The sequence below is a fragment of the Eschrichtius robustus genome, chromosome 2 (genome assembly GCF_028021215.1).
Source record: "Eschrichtius robustus isolate mEscRob2 chromosome 2, mEscRob2.pri, whole genome shotgun sequence".
In the NCBI taxonomy this organism is placed as follows: domain Eukaryota; kingdom Metazoa; phylum Chordata; class Mammalia; order Artiodactyla; family Eschrichtiidae; genus Eschrichtius; species Eschrichtius robustus.
The window spans coordinates 42,486,478-42,505,154 of NC_090825.1; the positions used below are offsets into that span (position 1 = coordinate 42,486,478).

The following is an 18,677-nucleotide window of genomic DNA, read 5'->3' on the forward strand; positions in this document are numbered from 1 at the left end:
GCATACAGTATTTGTTTTTCTGACTTATGAAGTACAGTTTATTTTTATATGCTGATATTTTATCTTGTCACTTTGTTAATATACTTGCTTACTAGCAAGTTTTAGTAACTTTCATATTCCATAAAATTTTCTACATAGGTGGGCATATTGTCTGTGAATAAAGACAGTTTTTGCTGCTTCTTTTTGATATGTTATCTCTTCAGTTTCTTTTTCTTATTGCATTGGCAATATCCAGTACATTGTTAAATAGTAGTAGTGACGGTAGATATCCTTATCTGTTCCTGATCTTAAAGGAAGAACATTCAGTGTTTCACCATGAAGTGTGATATTAGCTATAGTTTTTTCCTAAGTGCCTTTTATCAGGTGAGGAAGTTCCTTTCTATTCTTAGTTGGGAATAAATGAAAAAAATTTAAAAACACCTGTTTGAATGGCTATTATCAAAAAGACGAGAGATAACAAGTGTTGGCAAGGATATGAAGAACAGGGAAACTTTGTGCACTATTGTGGGAATGTAAATTGGTACAGTCACTATGGAAAGCAATGTGGAGGTTTCTCAAAAAATTAGAAATAGAGTATAATCCAGCAATCCCACTTCTGGATATATATCTAAAGGAAATGAAATTAGGATCTCAAAGAGATATCTGCATTCCTATTATTCACAATACCCAAGACAAGGAAACAACCTATGTCCATCAACAGATGAGTGGATAAAGAAAATGTGATATCTATCTGTCTGTCTATATCCATATACACACACACTGTCGATCACAATGGAAAATTAATTAGCCATCAAAAAAAGGAAATCCTGCTATTTGTGACAGCATGAATGGACCTTGAGAGCATTATAAGTCAAATAAGTCAGAGAAAGACAAATACTGTGTGATCTCACTTTCATTTGGAATCTAAAAAAGCTGAACGCATGGAAACAGGGAGTTGAATGGTGGTTGCCAGGGGCTGGGGTGGACAGGGTGGAGGAGGTAGGAAGATACTGATCAAAGGAAACAAACTTCCAGTTATAAAATGAGTAATTTCTGGGGATCTAATTTAGAGCATGGTTATTATCTTTAAAAATACTGTATTATACACTTGAAAGTTGCTAAGAGAGTAGATCTTAAATGCTTTTACCAGAAAAAAACCAAAAGGTAATTAGTGAGGTGATGGAGATGTTAATTAACCTTATTGTGGTAATCATTTCACAATATATATGTGTAACAAATCTTACAGTATATAGTTTAAACTTATACAATGTTATATGTCAATTATATCTTAATAAAGCTGGGAAAAATAAGTGTATTGAGGATTAGAAAAGAAGCACTGTATTTTATCAAATCCTTTTTCCATCTGTAGAGGCAAGGATATGGTATTTGCTTTTTACTCTGTTAATGTGGTGTATTACATCAATTTTTTGTTAAACCATCCTTATATTCCTGAAATAAACCTGGTTTATGGCACATGATCATTTTATATGATGTTGCCAGTTGCAGTTTGTGCATATTTTGTTCTGGAATATCTTTGAATCTTATCTTCATGAGGGATTTTGGTGTGTAATTTTCTTTTCTTACAAGGTCTTTGACTAGGTTTGATACCATGTTAATACTGACCTGATAATATAAGTTGGGAAGTGTTCCCTCCTGGTCTGTCTTCTGAAAGGATTTGTGTAGTTTTGGTATTTTCTCTTTAAATGTTTGACAGAATTTACTAATGAAGCCATCTAAACCACCTAGGCTTTTCTTCATGGGAAGATTTTTAAATTCCTAACTCAGTTTGCTTTCTTCTTGAGCCAGTTTTGGTAATCTGTGTCTATCAAGGAATTACTTGAAGTGGAATTAGATTGATTTTAGATTATTCTTCCTGTCTAATGTGTTTAAAACTATAATTTTCTGTCTTAGTACTGCTTTACATGCATCCCATAAATTTTGGTAGTTACATTTTATTTTCAATTCAATTCATTTTTTATTTTCTCTTGGTTTCCTCTTATGTTTACTTTTCAAGCATTTGGTGATTTTCCATACACCTTTCTGTTTTGGTTTCTAATTTAATTTCTTTGTGGTTGGAGAAGATACTTTATGATTTCTATAATTTGATTTAATGATTGATGTGGTTGATTTTGTTGTTTTTCAGTAATGTGTCTCATGTCTTAACAGGCTTCTATTTAACAAATATTTTTTAGTATACTATTTTAATTCCTCTGTTGATTTTTTTTTAGCTTTGAGTTATGTTTTTAGTGATTACTCTAGGGCTTACAGTATACATTTTTAACTAAATCACAGCCACAATTTCTGTAAAATATTGATACTTTGCTCTAATATTTCTTCCTCCTTTTTTTCTGCTATTTTTGTCACATGTATTTCAACTATATGTTATAAATCCAGTGTAATACAATGTTAAAATAATGTTTTTGCTTTAAACAGTCTTATGTTTTTAAAAATATTAATTGAAAAAGAAGCACAAACCCTATACAGTCTTGTATTTACCCACATATTTATCATTTTTAGAACTCTATTCTTTTCTCTGTATTCGAGTTAAAGAATTTTTTAAGACTATTTCTTCTGGGGTTGATGTGTTAGCAGTGAATTTCCTCAGTTTTTATTTGGAAATGTCTTTATTTTGCTTTTATTTTTGAAAGGATAATGTCACTGAATATGTAATTCTGGGTTAACAGTTTTTTTTTCTTTCACCATTGGATACTCATTCGGCTGACATTGTTTCATTCTACTCCATTATTTCCCATCAGAAGTAAGCCTTAATTATGGTATTCTCCTGTTATGTTTTGAGTTGTTTTTCTCTTGCTGCTTTGAAGACTTTCAGCAGTTTGACTATGTTTCTAGGTGAGATTCCACAGTTTTTCCTGCTTGGGTTCATTGTGCTTATGGTATGTATAATGTTTTTTAAAACAAATGTGGGAAGTTTTTTTATTGTTATTTTTTCAAATATTTATCTTGTGTCTTTCTCAGTTTGGAACTTATGTTGTCGCATAGATCTTTGAGTGTCTGTTTATTTTTCTTCTATTTCTCTCTTTAGATTTGATAGTTTCTATTGATCTATCTTCATATTTAGATACTTTCTTCTGCCATCTCAGATCTTCTCTTGAGCCACCTAGTGGATTTTTCATTTCAATTATTGTACTTTTCATCTGTAGAGTTTTCACTTGGTTATGTTGTTATAGTTTCAGGTGTCTGTTGAGATTGCCTGTTTGTTGAATCATTGTCCTATTTCCTTTAATTCTTAGAACATGGTTTCCTTACATTTTTTGGACCTGTTTGTTATAGCTTCTTTGAAGTCTTTGTCTGCTAAGTCCAACATCTGGGCCCACTCAGTTTCTCGTGACTGCTTCTTTTACTTAAGTATTGATCACTTTCCTGTTTCTTTTTACATCTTCTAATTTTTTGTAGCATCTGTATATTTTCTCTTTCATGTATGTCTCTTACTATTCATATTTGATCATGTTTGGACAACTTTTAATTTTTTAGTTGTTTATTTCACGGGGGGCATGGTTGGGATAAATTTTTTTTAAGTAATTAATTTTTATTTATTTATTTATTTATTTTTAGCTGCGTTGGGTCTTGGTTGCTGCACGCGCGGGCCTTCTCCAGTTGCGGCGAGCGGGGGCTACTCCTCATTGAGGTGCACAGGCTTCTCATTGCATTGGCTTCTCTTGTTGCGGAGCATGGGCTCTAGGAGCATGGGCTTTAGCAGCTGTGGCACGTGGCTCAGCATTTGTGGCTCACAGGCTGCAGAGCACAGGCTCAGCAGCTGGGGCGCACAGGCCTAGCCACTCCGCGGCCTCTGGGATCCTCCTGGGCCAGGGATCGAACCCGTATCCCCTGCAATGGCAGGCGGATTCCTAACCACTGTGCCACCAGGGAAATCCCATATTTTTATTTCCGCAAATAGGTTATAAGCCTGTTGTGGATAGGAACTGTATCTTAAATAAGGAGGATCTACCATGCTGCTAAGTTTAGTCCTGATTTCGTGGTCTATTTTTAAATACTTAACTCTGCTGAATTTTCTTCATAAAAGAAAAACTATATTGCACCCTATTAATCTCTGCAGAAGAATTATTGGAACCTGCCTTAATTTCCAGTCAAGGACAGACTTGATGGGACTTCCCTGGTGGTCCAGTGGTAAAGAATCCACCTTACAATGCAGGGGACGTGGGTTCTATCCCTGGTCATGGAACTAAGATCCCACATGCCACAGGGCAACTGAGCCTGCATGCCACAACTACCGAGCTCATGCCCCTCAACTAGAGCCTGTGTGCCGCAAACTACAGAGCCTGTCTGGAACCCATGCGCCCTGGAGCCTCCACGCCACAACTAGAGAAGAGAAAATCCTCATACCACAACTAGAGAGAAGCCCGGCACCGCAACAAAAGAAGCTGCATGCCTCAGCGAACATCCTGCGTGCTGCAACTAAGACCCAACACTGCCAAAAATAAAATTTAAATTTAAATAATAAATAAGTCTTTAAAAAAGAAAAAGTTTGCTGACCAAAAAAAAGGTCAGAGATGTTTATTTTAAAAAAAAACAAAACAAAGGACAGACTTGATAACTAATACATGTGGGGAAAGAATACATATGGATTAACTTATTTGTGAAACTCAAAAAAACTCATTTTCCAGTGTTTCCTAAATATTTATACTCTGTGTATGTATAAATTGACAGGCAGAGGCTCTGTAAACTTTTGGAGGCCCATCTAGAGAAACAAAGGTGTTTTACTTCCAAGGAATAGGGTAATAACCATTAGTAATCCATTGGTATTAGTAATTAAGTTACATTAACTCCAAGAGACCAGAGTTCAAACGTTCTTATTCATTTAGACCACTATTCTTCAGATTTATCATCATTATTACTATTATTATAGTTTGTTGAAAGTAAATACAATAAGACATTAATATTCTGCAAAGTCTGTTTAAGATACGTAATTAGGGAAAGTTTGGACACAATTTATATATTAATAGAATTTTTAAAATCACATACTTCTAAAGACATGGTTTTGTAAATTCTTTATTCTTATTTGTTTTCACATTTTTAGATATGCCATTGCATTGGCCTTAAGGGAAAAACAGCGTGTAATATTTACTAGCCCAATTAAGGCCCTGAGTAACCAGAAATACCGTGAAATGTATGAAGAATTTCAAGATGTTGGTCTGATGACTGGAGATGTTACTATTAATCCTACAGCATCTTGTCTTGTTATGACCACAGAGGTAATTTATATGGTGTCTCAATTTAATTAATTTTCCTTTTAATTAATGTGGCAATTCATTTAAAACAGCTAATGTTTTATTACTTGCTCTATATCGATAAAAATGTAACATTTTACTGTCTGAGTAGATTTACTTGAAAGGGATAGAGTTCATCTTAAAACAAGTTCTAGTAATTGAATTTAGTTGTAAATTACCAATATTTCTGCTATTTGTCATAATATAGATGCAGTTTTTTCTTCACAAAGTGTTTTTAAAGGCGTATTGTCGGTGACATGAAAATAATTTGATGGTTTTGTATAATTTCAAAGATTTGAGTACATAGTTTCGAATGTGTAGTGGCTCCTTGTTCTGTGTGATTTTTTTTTTTCTGTATCTGAGTGTTGATACAAATAGATAACTAACTTTTAACAAAATACCCAGTTATGTTTAGCTTCTTTCCATAATCACAGTTAAGTTTTGCATATCTTTGTAACATCTTACATTTTGGACATTATTAGCTGTGTTTACTAAGTACTTTTGTACATGCTTGAATTATATCCTTGCATTCTACAAAGACATGGTACACTAGACAGCATAAATTAGCTTCTGGTTTTTAGAGTTACCCAAAAGCATTGCTCACTTTTCATCTTAGTGCCTAAAGTAAGTTTGTTTTCCATTCTCAAAACTTTCTTGCATCCGTGGAAGATTTCTTTAACTCAGAAATCAGAATAACGGTTGCTAGAAAGTATTCATATTGTTAAGATGAGGTAGAAAAAATGGATAACAGTATAAGATCCATTGTGTTAGATAGAAGATAACTTCAAGTTATTCTCATATTCTAGCAAGTGTAGGTCTTGGCTTAAGTGCTGTACATGCAAGGAAGTGGCTTCTTATTCAAGATAATGGATATGGAGATGATAATTCTCTCCATGGATTATATCTGATTACTTACTTGAGAAATCATTTATTTTGGATTTAGGAAAGGAATATTATGTATTTAAGAGATATGTATCTCCCTAAAATTATTTTAATCTTTCCGTTAAAAAAGAATATCCAAAATTTCTTGTTAGAAAGAAGAGCTTTTGGTATGTCAGAATCCTGCTAAATCTTCTCCTTTTTGTTTAGATTTTGAGAAGTATGCTGTACAGAGGTTCTGAAGTTATGCGAGAAGTTGCTTGGGTCATATTTGATGAAATTCATTACATGAGAGATTCAGGTATATTCTGTAGTGTTGTTGAGATGTGAGCATGTATGTTATTTAAGAATGGCATTAGGTGGGGCGGAGTCAAGATGGCGTACTAGGAGGATGTGGAATTCGCGTCTCCTCACAACTAGGGCACCTACCAGGTACCAGTGGGGGACCACGGACACCTCTAAGGGACAGGAGGAAACCCCAGTGACCGTGTAGGATGTGGGGCGTTGGGGGAGTGAAGTGGGAGGAGAAGTGGAGGCAGGACGGGACTGGCATCCCTGAGGGGCGGCTTGGGGAGGGGAAGGGATCCCATGCCGAACAGGGGAAATTGGGGAACCATTGGGAGGGCAGAGGATCAAAAGGGAGCATGTCCAGGTTTCCCCTGCCCAGTTGGACCCCCAGGAACTTGTTGAGATCCCAGGCCTGATCCTCTGCCCACCTAGTCTCCCTCCAGCCACGTGGGTCCTGAGGGAGTGGGAGGGAGGAAAGGGGGAGCAAAAGTAAAGACCGGACTTCTGGGACGGCACCCCTGAGGGGTGGCTGGGGGAGAGAAGTAGTTTCTACACCCAGCAGGACCCACCCACGATTAGGGGTCCAGCGGCAATGGGGGAGACCCCAGGGGAGATGGTGGGGGAGGTGTGCGAAAGAACAGAGGGAAACGGGGCCAGTGCTTTCCCTGTCCGCCTAGGCACCAGGAAGCCTTTTGTGCTCCCGGACCTAATACTCTGCCCTCGGAGCCTCCCATCTACAGCACAGAGCCCAAGCCCCGCCACTACACCCCCACCCAAGGCCCTACTTCTACACTTGGAGAGCCCCTCCAACGAACTGGGCCTAAACCCCACCCACACACCCTCAGTCAGGGCCCTACCTCCTAACTCCTGAACCCCACACTCCAGAGGCCCTCTTTTCGACTTGCTGCCTCTCCCCTTCTGCACAGGCCCCGCCCCATGCTCACCCCACCACACACCTAGGTCCTGCCCCACCCTAAACCCTGCCACTACCTAAGTTCCACCCCCTGCCTAAACTCCGCCTGCATAGCCAAGGCTTTTTTTTGTTTTCTTCCCATTTTTTTTCTTTTCCTTTTTCCTCTTTTAGATTGGGGCTCTGTTTTATGTTGTTGATTCATTGCTGTTGATTCTTTTATATTTTTATTTTTCCTAATCTTATTTTTCTAATTTTATTTTATTCTTTATACTTTGTTAGTGATATCTCCTTTTGGCTTTTGGCTTGTTACCCCCCCCCCCCCGCTTTTTTTTCCTTCTGCTGTGGTTTTATTTTACCTTGTTGCAGTTGTAACAATTATAGTTTTATTTTTCCTAATATACCTTTATCTTTCTGATTTTATTTTCTTTTTTATTCTTGATATTGTATTGCTCCTTTTTCTTTCTTTCCTTCTTTCTTTTTTTTTTTTTTTTTTTTCTGCACCACGAAGCTGGCAGGATCTTGGTTCCCAGGCCAGAGGTTGGGCCTGAGCTCCTGTGGTGGGAGCTCCAAGTCCAAACCACTGGACTAACAGAGAACTTCAGACCACAGTGAATATCAATCTGAGTGAGGCCTCCTGGAGGTGCTCATTGCAGCATCAGGAACCAGCTCTATCTAACTGCCTGCAAACTCCAGTGCTAGACTTCTCAGGCGAAACAACCACTAAGACAGGAATACAGCAACACCCATCAAAAAAAACGAAAAAAATGAAATATGTTACAGACGAAGGAGTAGGGTAAAAACCTACAAGACCAAATAAATGAAGATGAAATAAGCAGCCTATCTGAAAAAGAATTCAGAATAATAGTAAAGATGATCCAAAATCTCGGAAACAGAATGGAGAAAATACAAGAAACATTTAACAGGGACAGAGAAGAACTAAACAGCAGACAAATAGTGATGAACAACACAATTACTGAAATTAAAAATACTCTAGAAGGAATCAATAACAGAATACCTGAAGGAGAAGAACGGATAAGTAAGCTAGAAGATAAAATGGTGGAAATAACTGCCAGGGAGCAGAATAAAGAAAAAAGAATGAAAAGACGTGAGGACAGTCTCAAGAGACCTCTGGGGCAACATTAAACGCACGAACATTCGAATTAGTAGGGTCCCAGAAGAAGAGAAAAAGAAAGGGACTGAGAAAATATTTGAAAAGATTATAGTCGAAAACTTCTCTAACATGGGAAAGGAAATAGTCAATCAAGTCCAGGAAGAACAGAGAGTACCATCGGGATAAACCCAAAGAGAGACACACTGAAACACATATTACACAAACTATCAAAAATTAAATACAAAGTAAAAATATTAAAAGCAGCAAGGGAAAAACAACAAATAACATACAAGGGAATCCCCATAAGGTTAACAGCTGATTTTTCAGCAGAAACTCTGCAAGCCAGAAGGGAGTGGCAGGACATATTTAAAGTGATGAAAGGGAAAAACCTACAGCCAAGATTACTCTATCCAGCAAGGATCTCATTCTGATTCGACGGAGAAATTAAAACCTTTACAGACAAGCAAAAGCTAAGAGAATTCAGGACCACCAAACCAGCTTTACAACAAATGCTAAAGGAACTTCTCTAGGCAAGAAACACAAGGGAAGGAAAACACCTACAATAACAAACCCAAAACATTTAAGAAAATGGGAATAGGAACATACATCGATAATTACCTTGAATGTAAATGGATTAAATGCTCTCACCAAAAGACACAGGCTGGCTGAATGGATACAAAAACTAGACCCATATATATGCTGTCTACAAGAGACCCACTTCAGACCTAGAGACACATACAGACTGAAAGTGAGGGTATGGAAAAAGATATTCCATGCAAATGGAAATCAAAAGAAAGCTGGAGTAGCAATTCTCATATCAGACAAAATAGACTTTAAAATAAAGACTATTACAAGAGACAAAGAAGGACACTACATAATGATCAAGGGATCAATCCAAGAAGAAGATATAACAGTGTAAATGTTTATGCACCCAACATAGGAGTACCACAATACATAAGGCAAATGCTAACAGCCGTAAAAGGGGAAATAGACAGTAATACAACCATAGTTGGGAACTTTAACACGCCACCACTTTGACCAATGGACAGATCATCCAGAATGAAAATAAGGAAGCACAAGGTTTAAATGGTACATTAAACAAGATGGGCTTAATTGACATTTATAGGACATTCCATCCCAAAACAACAGAATACACTTTCAAGTGCTTATGGAACATTCTTCAGGATAGATCATATCTTGGGTCACAAATCAAACCTTGGTAAATTTAAGAAAATTGAAATCATATCAAATATTTTTTCCAACCTCAATGCTGTGAGACTAGATACCACTTACAGGAAGAAATCTATAAAAAATAGAAACACATTGAAGCTAAACAGTACACTAGTAAATAACCAAGAGATCACTGAAGAAATCAAAGAGGAAATCAAAAAATACCTAGAATCAAATGACAATGAAAACGCGACGACCCAAAACCTATCGACCCAAAACCTATGGGATGCAGCAAAAGCAGTTTCTTTTTTAAACGTGATGATCCATTTATTTATTTATTTATTTATTTATTTATGGCTGTGTTGGGTCTTCGTTTCTGTGCGAGGGCTTTCTCTAGTTACGGCAAGTGGGGGGCCACTCTTCATCGCGGTGCGCGGGCCTCTCACTATCGTGGCCTCTCTTGTTGCAGAGCACAAGCTCCAGACGCGCAGGCTCAGTAATTGTGGCTCACGGGCGTAGTTGCTCCATGGCATGTGGGATCTTCCCAGACCAGGGCTCGAACCCGTGTCCCCTGTATTGGCAGGCAGATTCTCAACCACTGCGCCACCAGGGAAGCCCAGCAAAAGCAGTTTTAAGAGGGACGTTTATAGCAATACAGTCCGACCTCAAGAAACAAGAAAAATCTCAAATAAACAACTTAATGTTACACCTAAAGCAATTAGAGAAAGAAGAACAAAGAACCCTGAAGTTAGCTGAAGGAAAGAAATCATAAAGATCGGCAATAAATGAAAAAGAAATGAAGGAAAGAGTAGCAAAGATCAATAAAACTAAAAGCTGGTTCTTTGACAAGATAAAGAAAATTGATAAACCATTAGCCAGACTCACTAAGAAAAAAAGGGAGAAGACTCAAATCAACAGAATTAGAAATGAAAAAGGAGAAGTAACAACTGACAATGCAGAAATACAAAGGATCATGAGAGATTACTACAAGCAACTCTATGCCAATAAAATGGACAACCTGGAAGAAATGGACAAATTCTTAGAAAAGTATAACATTCCGAGACTAAACCAGGAAGAAATAGAAAATATAAACAGACAATCACAAGCACTGAGACTGTGATTAAAAATCTTCCAACAAACAATAGCCCAGGACCAGATGGCTTCACAGCGAAATTCTATCAAACATTTAGAGAAGAGATAACACCTGTCCTTCTCAAACTCTTCCAGAATATAGCAGAGAGAGGAACACTCCCAAACTCTTTCTACAAGGCCACCATCACCGTGATACCAAAACAAATGAAGATGTCACAAAGAAAACTACAGGCCAACATCTCTGATGAACATAGATGCAAAATCCTCAACAAAATACTAGCAAACAGAATCCAACAGCACATTAAAAGGATCATACACCATTATCAAGTGGGGTTTATCCCAGGAATGCAAGGATTCTTCAATATATGCAAATCAGTCAGTGTGATACACCATATTAACAAATTGAAGGATGAAACCCATATGATCATCTCAATAGATGCAGAAAAAGCATTTGACAAAATTCAACACCCATTTATGATAAAAACTCTACAGAAGAGAGGCATAGAAGGAACCTACCTCAACATAATAAAGGCCGTATATGACAAACCCACAGCCAACATCATTCTCAATGATGAAAAACTGAAACCATTTCCTCTAAGATCAGGAACAAGACAAGGTTACCCACTCTCACCACTTTTATTCAACATAGTTTTGGAACTTTTACCCACAGCAATCAGAGAAGAAAAAGAAATAAAAGGAATCCAAATCAGAAAAGAAGTTAAACTGTCACTGTCTGCAGATGACATGATACTGTACATAGAGAATCCTAAAGATGCTACCAGAAAACTACTAGAGCTAATCAGTAAATTTGGTAGAGTAGCAGGATACAAAATTAATGCACAGAAATCTCTTGCATGCCTATACACTAATGATGAAATATCTGAAAGAGAAATTAAGGAAACACTCCCATTTACCATTGCAACAAAAAGAATAAAATACCTAGGAATAAACCTACCTAAGGATACAAAAGACCTGTATGCAGAAAATTACAAGACAGCGATGAAAGAAATTAAAGATACAAAGGGAGGGACAGATATACTATGTTCTTGGATTGTATGAATCAACATTGTGAAAATGACTGTAGTACCCAAAGCAATCTACAGATTCAGTGCAATCCCTATCAAACTACCAATGGCATGTTTCACAGAAGTAGAACAGAAAATTGCACAATTTGTATTGAAACACAAAAGATCCCGAATAGCCAAAGCAATCTTGAGAAAGAAAAACAGAGCTGGAGGAATCAGGCTCCTGGACTTCAGACTATACTAGAAAGCTACAGTAATCAAGACAGTATGGTACTGACACAAAAACAGAAATACAGATCAATGGAACAGGGTAGAAAGCCCGGAGATAAACCCACGCACATACGGTCACCTTATCTTTGATAAAGGAGGCAAGTATATATAATGGAGAAAAGAGCCTCTTCAATAAGTGGTGCTAGGAAAATTGGATAGCTACATGTAAAAGAATGAAATTAGAACACTTCCTAAACCATACACAAAAATAAAATGTATTAAAGACCTAAATGTAAGGTCAGACATTATAAAACTCTTAGAAGAAAACATAGGAAGAACATTCTGACATAAATCACAGTAAGATCGTTTTTGACCCACCTCCTAGAGAAATGGAAATAAAAATAAACAAATGGGACCTAATGAAGCTTAAAATCTGTTGCACAGCAAAGGAAACCATAAACAAGACCAAAAGACAACCCTCAGAAAAGGAGAAAATATTTGCAAATGAAGCAACTGACAATGGATTAATCTCCAGAATATACAAGCAGCTCATGGAGCTCAATATCAAAAAAACAACCCAATCCAAAAATGGGCAGAAGACCTAAATAGACATTTCTCCAGAGAAGATATACAGATTGCCAACAAACACATGAAAAGATGCTCGACGTCACTAATTATTAGAGAAATGCAAATCAAAACTACAATGAGGTATCACCTCACACCGGTCAGAATGGGCATCATCAAAAAATCTACAAACAATAAATGCTGGAGAGGGTGTGGAGAAAAGGGAACCCTCTTGCACTGTTGGTGGGAATGTAAATTGATACAGCCACTGTGGAGAACAGTATGGAGGTTCCTTAAAAAACTAAAAATAGAACTGCCATACGACCCAGCCATCCCACTACTGGGCATATACCTTGAGAAAACCATAATTTAGAAAGAGTCATGTACCACAATGTTCATTGCAGCACTATTTACAATAGCCAGGACATGGAAGCAACCTAAGTGTCCATCGACAGATGAATGGATAAAGAAGATGTGGCACATAAATACAATGGAATATTACTCAGCCATAAAAAGAAACGGAATTGAATTATTTGTAGTGAGGTGGATGGACCTAGAGTGTCATACAGAGTGAAGTAAGTCAGAAAGAGAACAAATACTGTATGCTAATACATAATGTATGGAATCTAAAAAAAAAAAATGGTTCTGAAGAACCTTGGGGCAAGACAGGAATAAAGACACAGAGGTAGAGAATGGACTTGAGGACATGGGGAGGGGGAAGTGTAAGCTGGGACAAATAGAGAGAGTAGCACTGACATATATACAGTACCAAATGTAAAATAGATAGCTAGTGGGAAGCAGCTGCATGGCACAGGGAGATCAGCTTGGTGCTTTGTGACCACCTTAGAGGGGTGGGATAAGGAGGGTGGGAGGGAGATGCAAGAGGGAGGGGATATGTGGCTATACATATGCATATAGATGATTCACTTTGTTATGCAGCAGAAGCTAACACAGCACTAAATCGTACTCCACTAAAGATGTTAAAAAAAAAAAAGGCATTAGGAATTTTGAACAAGTAGTTGTTGATCTTCCATGTGAGTAGAGTTCTCATAAACTAATTTGTGGATAACGTGATGTGATATTTCCGGTAGGATCTCATTCAGTTACAGCTTCTTAAAATAACAACTTCTGGGTGAGAAAATGCAAATTCACATTTTAAAAATGGAATTAAAATTAGTTCCCTTTAAGAGAGAGCTCTCTAGTATAACTAATGTTAAAGAATTTCCAAAACTTGTAGCCTACAAGGTTAACATTCTTGATTTTTATTTATTTTTTTAAAAAAACTAAGTGCATGTTTATGGTAAAAAATAAAAGGATTATGAAATAAAAATGAGTAAAATATTTATCCCTTTACTTGAACTATTGCACTACTGTAATGGAAAAAGTAAGTTTACTTGGAATTTTGGGTGGAACTTGGAGGGCGAAAGTTAACAAACACATTTAAAAGTTAAATGTTTAGTATGTACACACTTAAAGCTTAGTTTTTATTTGAATTAAAGCAGTGAGTTAACCTGTATTCATAGTGAAAGTAATGCAGTTTAAGAACTCATTTACCCTTTTTAAAAATTTCACTTTTGTGAAATTCATAAGATTAGGTTCTAAACAGTTATTTTGGTTTTTAAATCATGAATCCTGTATTGATTTGTTCATTTATGGGAGGGAAATTCTCACACGGATTTTTCCTTTTTTTTTTCCATCTGACTTATAGTTTTGTTTATCAAATCTTTCTGTCATCTCTGGAGATGATGATGGTAATTTAGATGAATGATGCTATATGCTGTAGTAATGGTGTTTCTTTGAAATTCGTTACTGTGACTTTCTATAAGCCAACAACTTCTGCTTCTCTAAGTGAGATGGAAATACTATTTCCATTGTCCTGGGACTCTTGTTAGGCTGTTTGAACAGGATTCAGTTTGGCACTGCTTTTTTGCAGGCTGTTATTTCAGAGTACATTGTGTTTATAGTGGTTTAGTCTACTGACTTTCTACTAGATGAATTCATGGTTAGAACTAAAGTAGTTTACAGTAAGGGTCTGTGGCTAAAAATTTCCTTGTGCAACATGGTCTGTATTTCTGATTATTGAGCTTGAGAGAAAATAATCAAGTGACATTGAATTCCAAGGTGTATTTGTATTTTTCAGAGCGTGGTGTTGTATGGGAAGAAACTATTATTTTGCTTCCTGATAATGTTCACTATGTCTTTCTTTCGGCTACTATTCCAAATGCTCGGCAGTTTGCTGAATGGATTTGCCACTTACATAAACAGGTATTTTCTTTCCCTTTTTAGATGTTTTCAATATTTAAAATGTTACAAGTTGGCCTTACTATATCCTGTACTTTCTTTCCTGATGCTGCCTAGAATAAAGAAGACATTTTAATGTGAAACTACTTTTTAAATCGAGCAAGCTTATCAAAATCAACGAACTAATTTTTTTATAAGTGTGAATTTTCTGAGTCCCATCTCAAACCCAATACATCAAAATCTCTGGGAGTAGGGTCTTGGGTTTTGAAATCTTTAACTTTTAAACGCTCCCAAATTGATCATGATGACCTACCAGGTTTGGAAACTATCTATTCATACAATGAACCACGAGTACACAGTAGAGAATTTTCTCTAAGACCTCGGCACTGGGAAGAAGCTGGGCATTTCCTGAGAGTGTGATTTGATTGTTCTCATGTGAACGCAGACTTTTTACTGACTGTATTTCCTTTTTGCTTTTCTAGTCTAATTTTAGCAGCATTAAAGGACCTTATAACAAGCTTTTGTTCATGTGTACTAAATTTATTCTTGATTTTATTTTTCTGCCCTTATTTTTCCTTTATACCAGAATGCTGACAAATTTATTTTTTATCCATTTATAAGCTCTCTAATGGTATTTTTGTAACATCCATGTTGCTTCTGTAGGATAGAAACACAGTGGATCTTCTGGAGGAGTTAGATCAACCTGCTGTTTTAGTAAGGCTTTGAAAAGTCTCTGTGGGCTAGAAAAGTTCCATTTTACCTCAGGGAGCATTCTGTGTCACCATTACTGCTGCTACAGAGAAATTGAAGTCTTCTTTAATTATGGCATCACAGGTCTAGGGTATGGATCCAAGATCATATGGAAACTCAAATCATGTATTGATACTTATCCCTGATTAGGGAATTAGTAAAATTGAACAGATGGTAGTATAATTTGATAGACCTCATTTTTCCCCATTTTTCTCTTCCTGACTTAAGGGTTTTTTTAAAAAACTTTTTTCTTTTTGAAATGTTGAATTCAAAAGTTTGTCTCCTTAAGGTCTGTTAGGTATGTCATATACATAGTATTATTTTGAAGAAATAAAATACATGGTTAATTACTTTTCTTTGTTTTTACAGCCTTGTCATGTAATTTACACAGATTATCGGCCTACTCCGTTACAGCACTACATTTTTCCAGCAGGGGGAGATGGTCTGCACCTTGTGGTTGATGAAAATGTAAGGGAGTAATAATAATTCTTATATCTATAATATCATACTTTGCTGTTTATACCCATTTTTCTTTAAACTAGAGAAGAATGGCAGAGATCCGTTTTTTTTCTTAAGTAGTTTTGTGGTCCAGAGTTATTGTTGGTTTTTTGTGTATGTATTTTTATCTCAAAAATTACATTTAAGACTCGTATTTTTTAATGCATGAATTAGATTTCCTTCCTTTTCCAGTATTTTTTAAATGCCTTGAGAATAAGGGGCTCTGGACATGTTTCGGGTATCTTATGTTTTGCTTTTCCCAGTTATATTATTATATTAAATTATTTATTATTTGAGGAAGCTTTGTTTTGAGGTATGAAAAAATATTTGCATTATGATTAGGTGTTAATGAAGTTACATAGAAAAATTTTGTGATTCCAGGGTGACTTCAGAGAAGATAATTTTAATACTGCGATGCAGGTACTTCGAGATGCTGGTGATTTGGCAAAAGGAGATCAGAAGGGGAGAAAAGGAGGAACAAAGGGTAATTTGGAACTTTGTTTTAAGAGAGTTTTACATGTAAATTGTGTTTTCAAATTACATTTTTGGGTTTTTTTTATTTAACTTTTTTCGCCTCAGGGAGCTGTATAAAGATCTAGATAGTGTATGGTAAAATTGGATAAATAAAGGTTTAATCTCTTTTTCCTCTATGACATTTACTGAGATATAGTTCATATACAATTCACCCATTAAAGTATACAATTCAACAGTTATTAGTACATTCACAGAATTATGCAGCCATCACCACAGTTTTTTTATTGAGATACAATTCACGTATCATAGAAGTCACCATTTTTAAGGGTACAATTAAGTGGATTTTAGTATATTCACAAAATTGTGCAACTACTATCTAATTCTAGAACATTTTCATTAACTCAACAAGAAACCCCATACCCATGAGCAGTCATTCTTCATTTACTCCCAACCTCTTCCCCACCACCCCTCAGCCTTAGGCAATCACTGATCTACTTTCTATTTCTATTTTCCTTTTCTAGACATTTCATATAAATGGAATCATGATATATGTGGTGTTTTGCAACTTAGCTTGTTTTCAAGGTTCATCCATGTTATAGCATATGTCAGTACTTCATTCTTTTTTATGGTCAAATAACATTCCATTGTATGATTTTAACACATTTTATTTATTCATTCTTTTTTTTTCTTTTTTTGAACCATCTTTTTCCCTTTATTTATTTATTTTATTTATTATTTTATGGCTGTGTTGGGTCTTCGTTTCTGTGCGAGGGCTTTCTTTAGTTGCGGCAAATGGGGGCCACTCTTCATCGCGGTGCGCGGGCCTCTCACTATCGCGGCCTCTCTTGTTGCGGAGCACAGGCTCCAGACGCGCAGGCTCAGTAGTTGTGGCTCACGGGCCTGGTTGCTCCGTGGCATGTGGGATCCTCCCAGACCAGGGCTCGAACCCGTGTCCCCTGCATTAGCAGGCAGATTCTCAACCACTGCGCCACCAGGGAAGCCCCTATTTATTCATTCTTCATGAACAGTTAGGTTGTTTTCAACTTTTTGATTGTTGTGACTAATGCTGCTGTAAACATTTGTGTACTACAAGTTTTTGTGTGAACGTGTTTTCTCATGAGAATATACCTAGTGCAATTGCTGAGTCATGTGATAATTCTATGTTTAACCTTTTCAGTAACTGCCAAGTTATTTTCCAAAGTGTCTGCCCCATTATACATTGTCATCAGAAGGATATGAGGTATCCATTTCCTCCACCTCCTTGCCAGTACTTTACTGTAGCCTGTCTATTTGATTATGGTCATTCTAGTATGTATGAAGTCATATCTCAGTGTGGTTTTTATTTATATTTCTCTGTTGGCTAATGAAGATCCTGTACTTACTGGCCATTTGTTATCTGTGGAGAAATATCTATTCAAATCCTTGGCCCATTCAAAAATTACATTGTCTTTTTGTTGTTGAGTTGTAAGAATTCTTTTCTACTCTGGATACTAGACCTTTATTAAATATCTGATTTGTAAATATTTTTTTCCATTCTGTGAGTTAGGGTTATCTTTATTGTTGGTGTCTGTTGAAGTACAAAAGTTTTAAATTTTGGTGAAATCCAGTTTATCAGGGTTTTTTTTCTTTTGTGGCTTATGCTTTTGGTATCATATCTAAAAGTGCTTTGCCTAACCCAACATCATGAAGGTTTACTCCTATATATTTTTTAAGAGTTTTGTAGTTTTAGATTTTACATTTAAGTCTATAATCCATTTTGAGTTAATTTTTGGATATGGTTTATGTACCTTTTTTGCAGGACCATCAAATGTGTTCAAGATTGTGAAGATGATTATGGAAAGAAACTTTCAACCTGTAATTATTTTCAGTTTTAGTAAGAAAGATTGTGAAGCCTATGCACTTCAAATGACCAAATTAGATTTCAACACAGGTACTATATAATTTCAGTACAGTTTTAATGTTACGTGAAAATTAGTGTAAATATATTTCTGGTAAGACATTTTTGTGTATTGCTAGAATTTGCAGTTCACCTTACAGTTACAGCAGTAGTTACATCACATTTGTAAAAGCTTTAAGGCCCTCAATTTATCATTTCTTTTCCTTTCTTCAGTCTTCTTTTATTGGAAGATAAGTATAATACATTGTTCTATATAAGACCCAAAGACCCCTAGTAAGAAATATTAGACTCATACCTTCTTATACTTCATTGCCATAGCTCTTTGGTTATTGTGGTTTTC

General features: G+C 36.2%; 1 protein-coding gene across 2 annotated transcripts in view; it reads left to right on the top strand.

Moving 5' to 3' along the window:
• Window positions 1-18,677, top strand: part of MTREX (Mtr4 exosome RNA helicase) — a 131,246-nt gene that overhangs the window by 29,052 nt on the left and 83,517 nt on the right. For both annotated transcript variants that reach the window (XM_068535342.1, XM_068535343.1), the window contains exons 6-11: window positions 5,036-5,210; window positions 6,315-6,405; window positions 14,618-14,742; window positions 15,838-15,936; window positions 16,348-16,450; window positions 18,239-18,370. In XM_068535342.1, coding sequence (XP_068391443.1) covers window positions 5,036-5,210; window positions 6,315-6,405; window positions 14,618-14,742; window positions 15,838-15,936; window positions 16,348-16,450; window positions 18,239-18,370 — 725 coding nt within the window. The remainder of the gene's footprint in view (window positions 1-5,035; window positions 5,211-6,314; window positions 6,406-14,617; window positions 14,743-15,837; window positions 15,937-16,347; window positions 16,451-18,238; window positions 18,371-18,677) is intronic.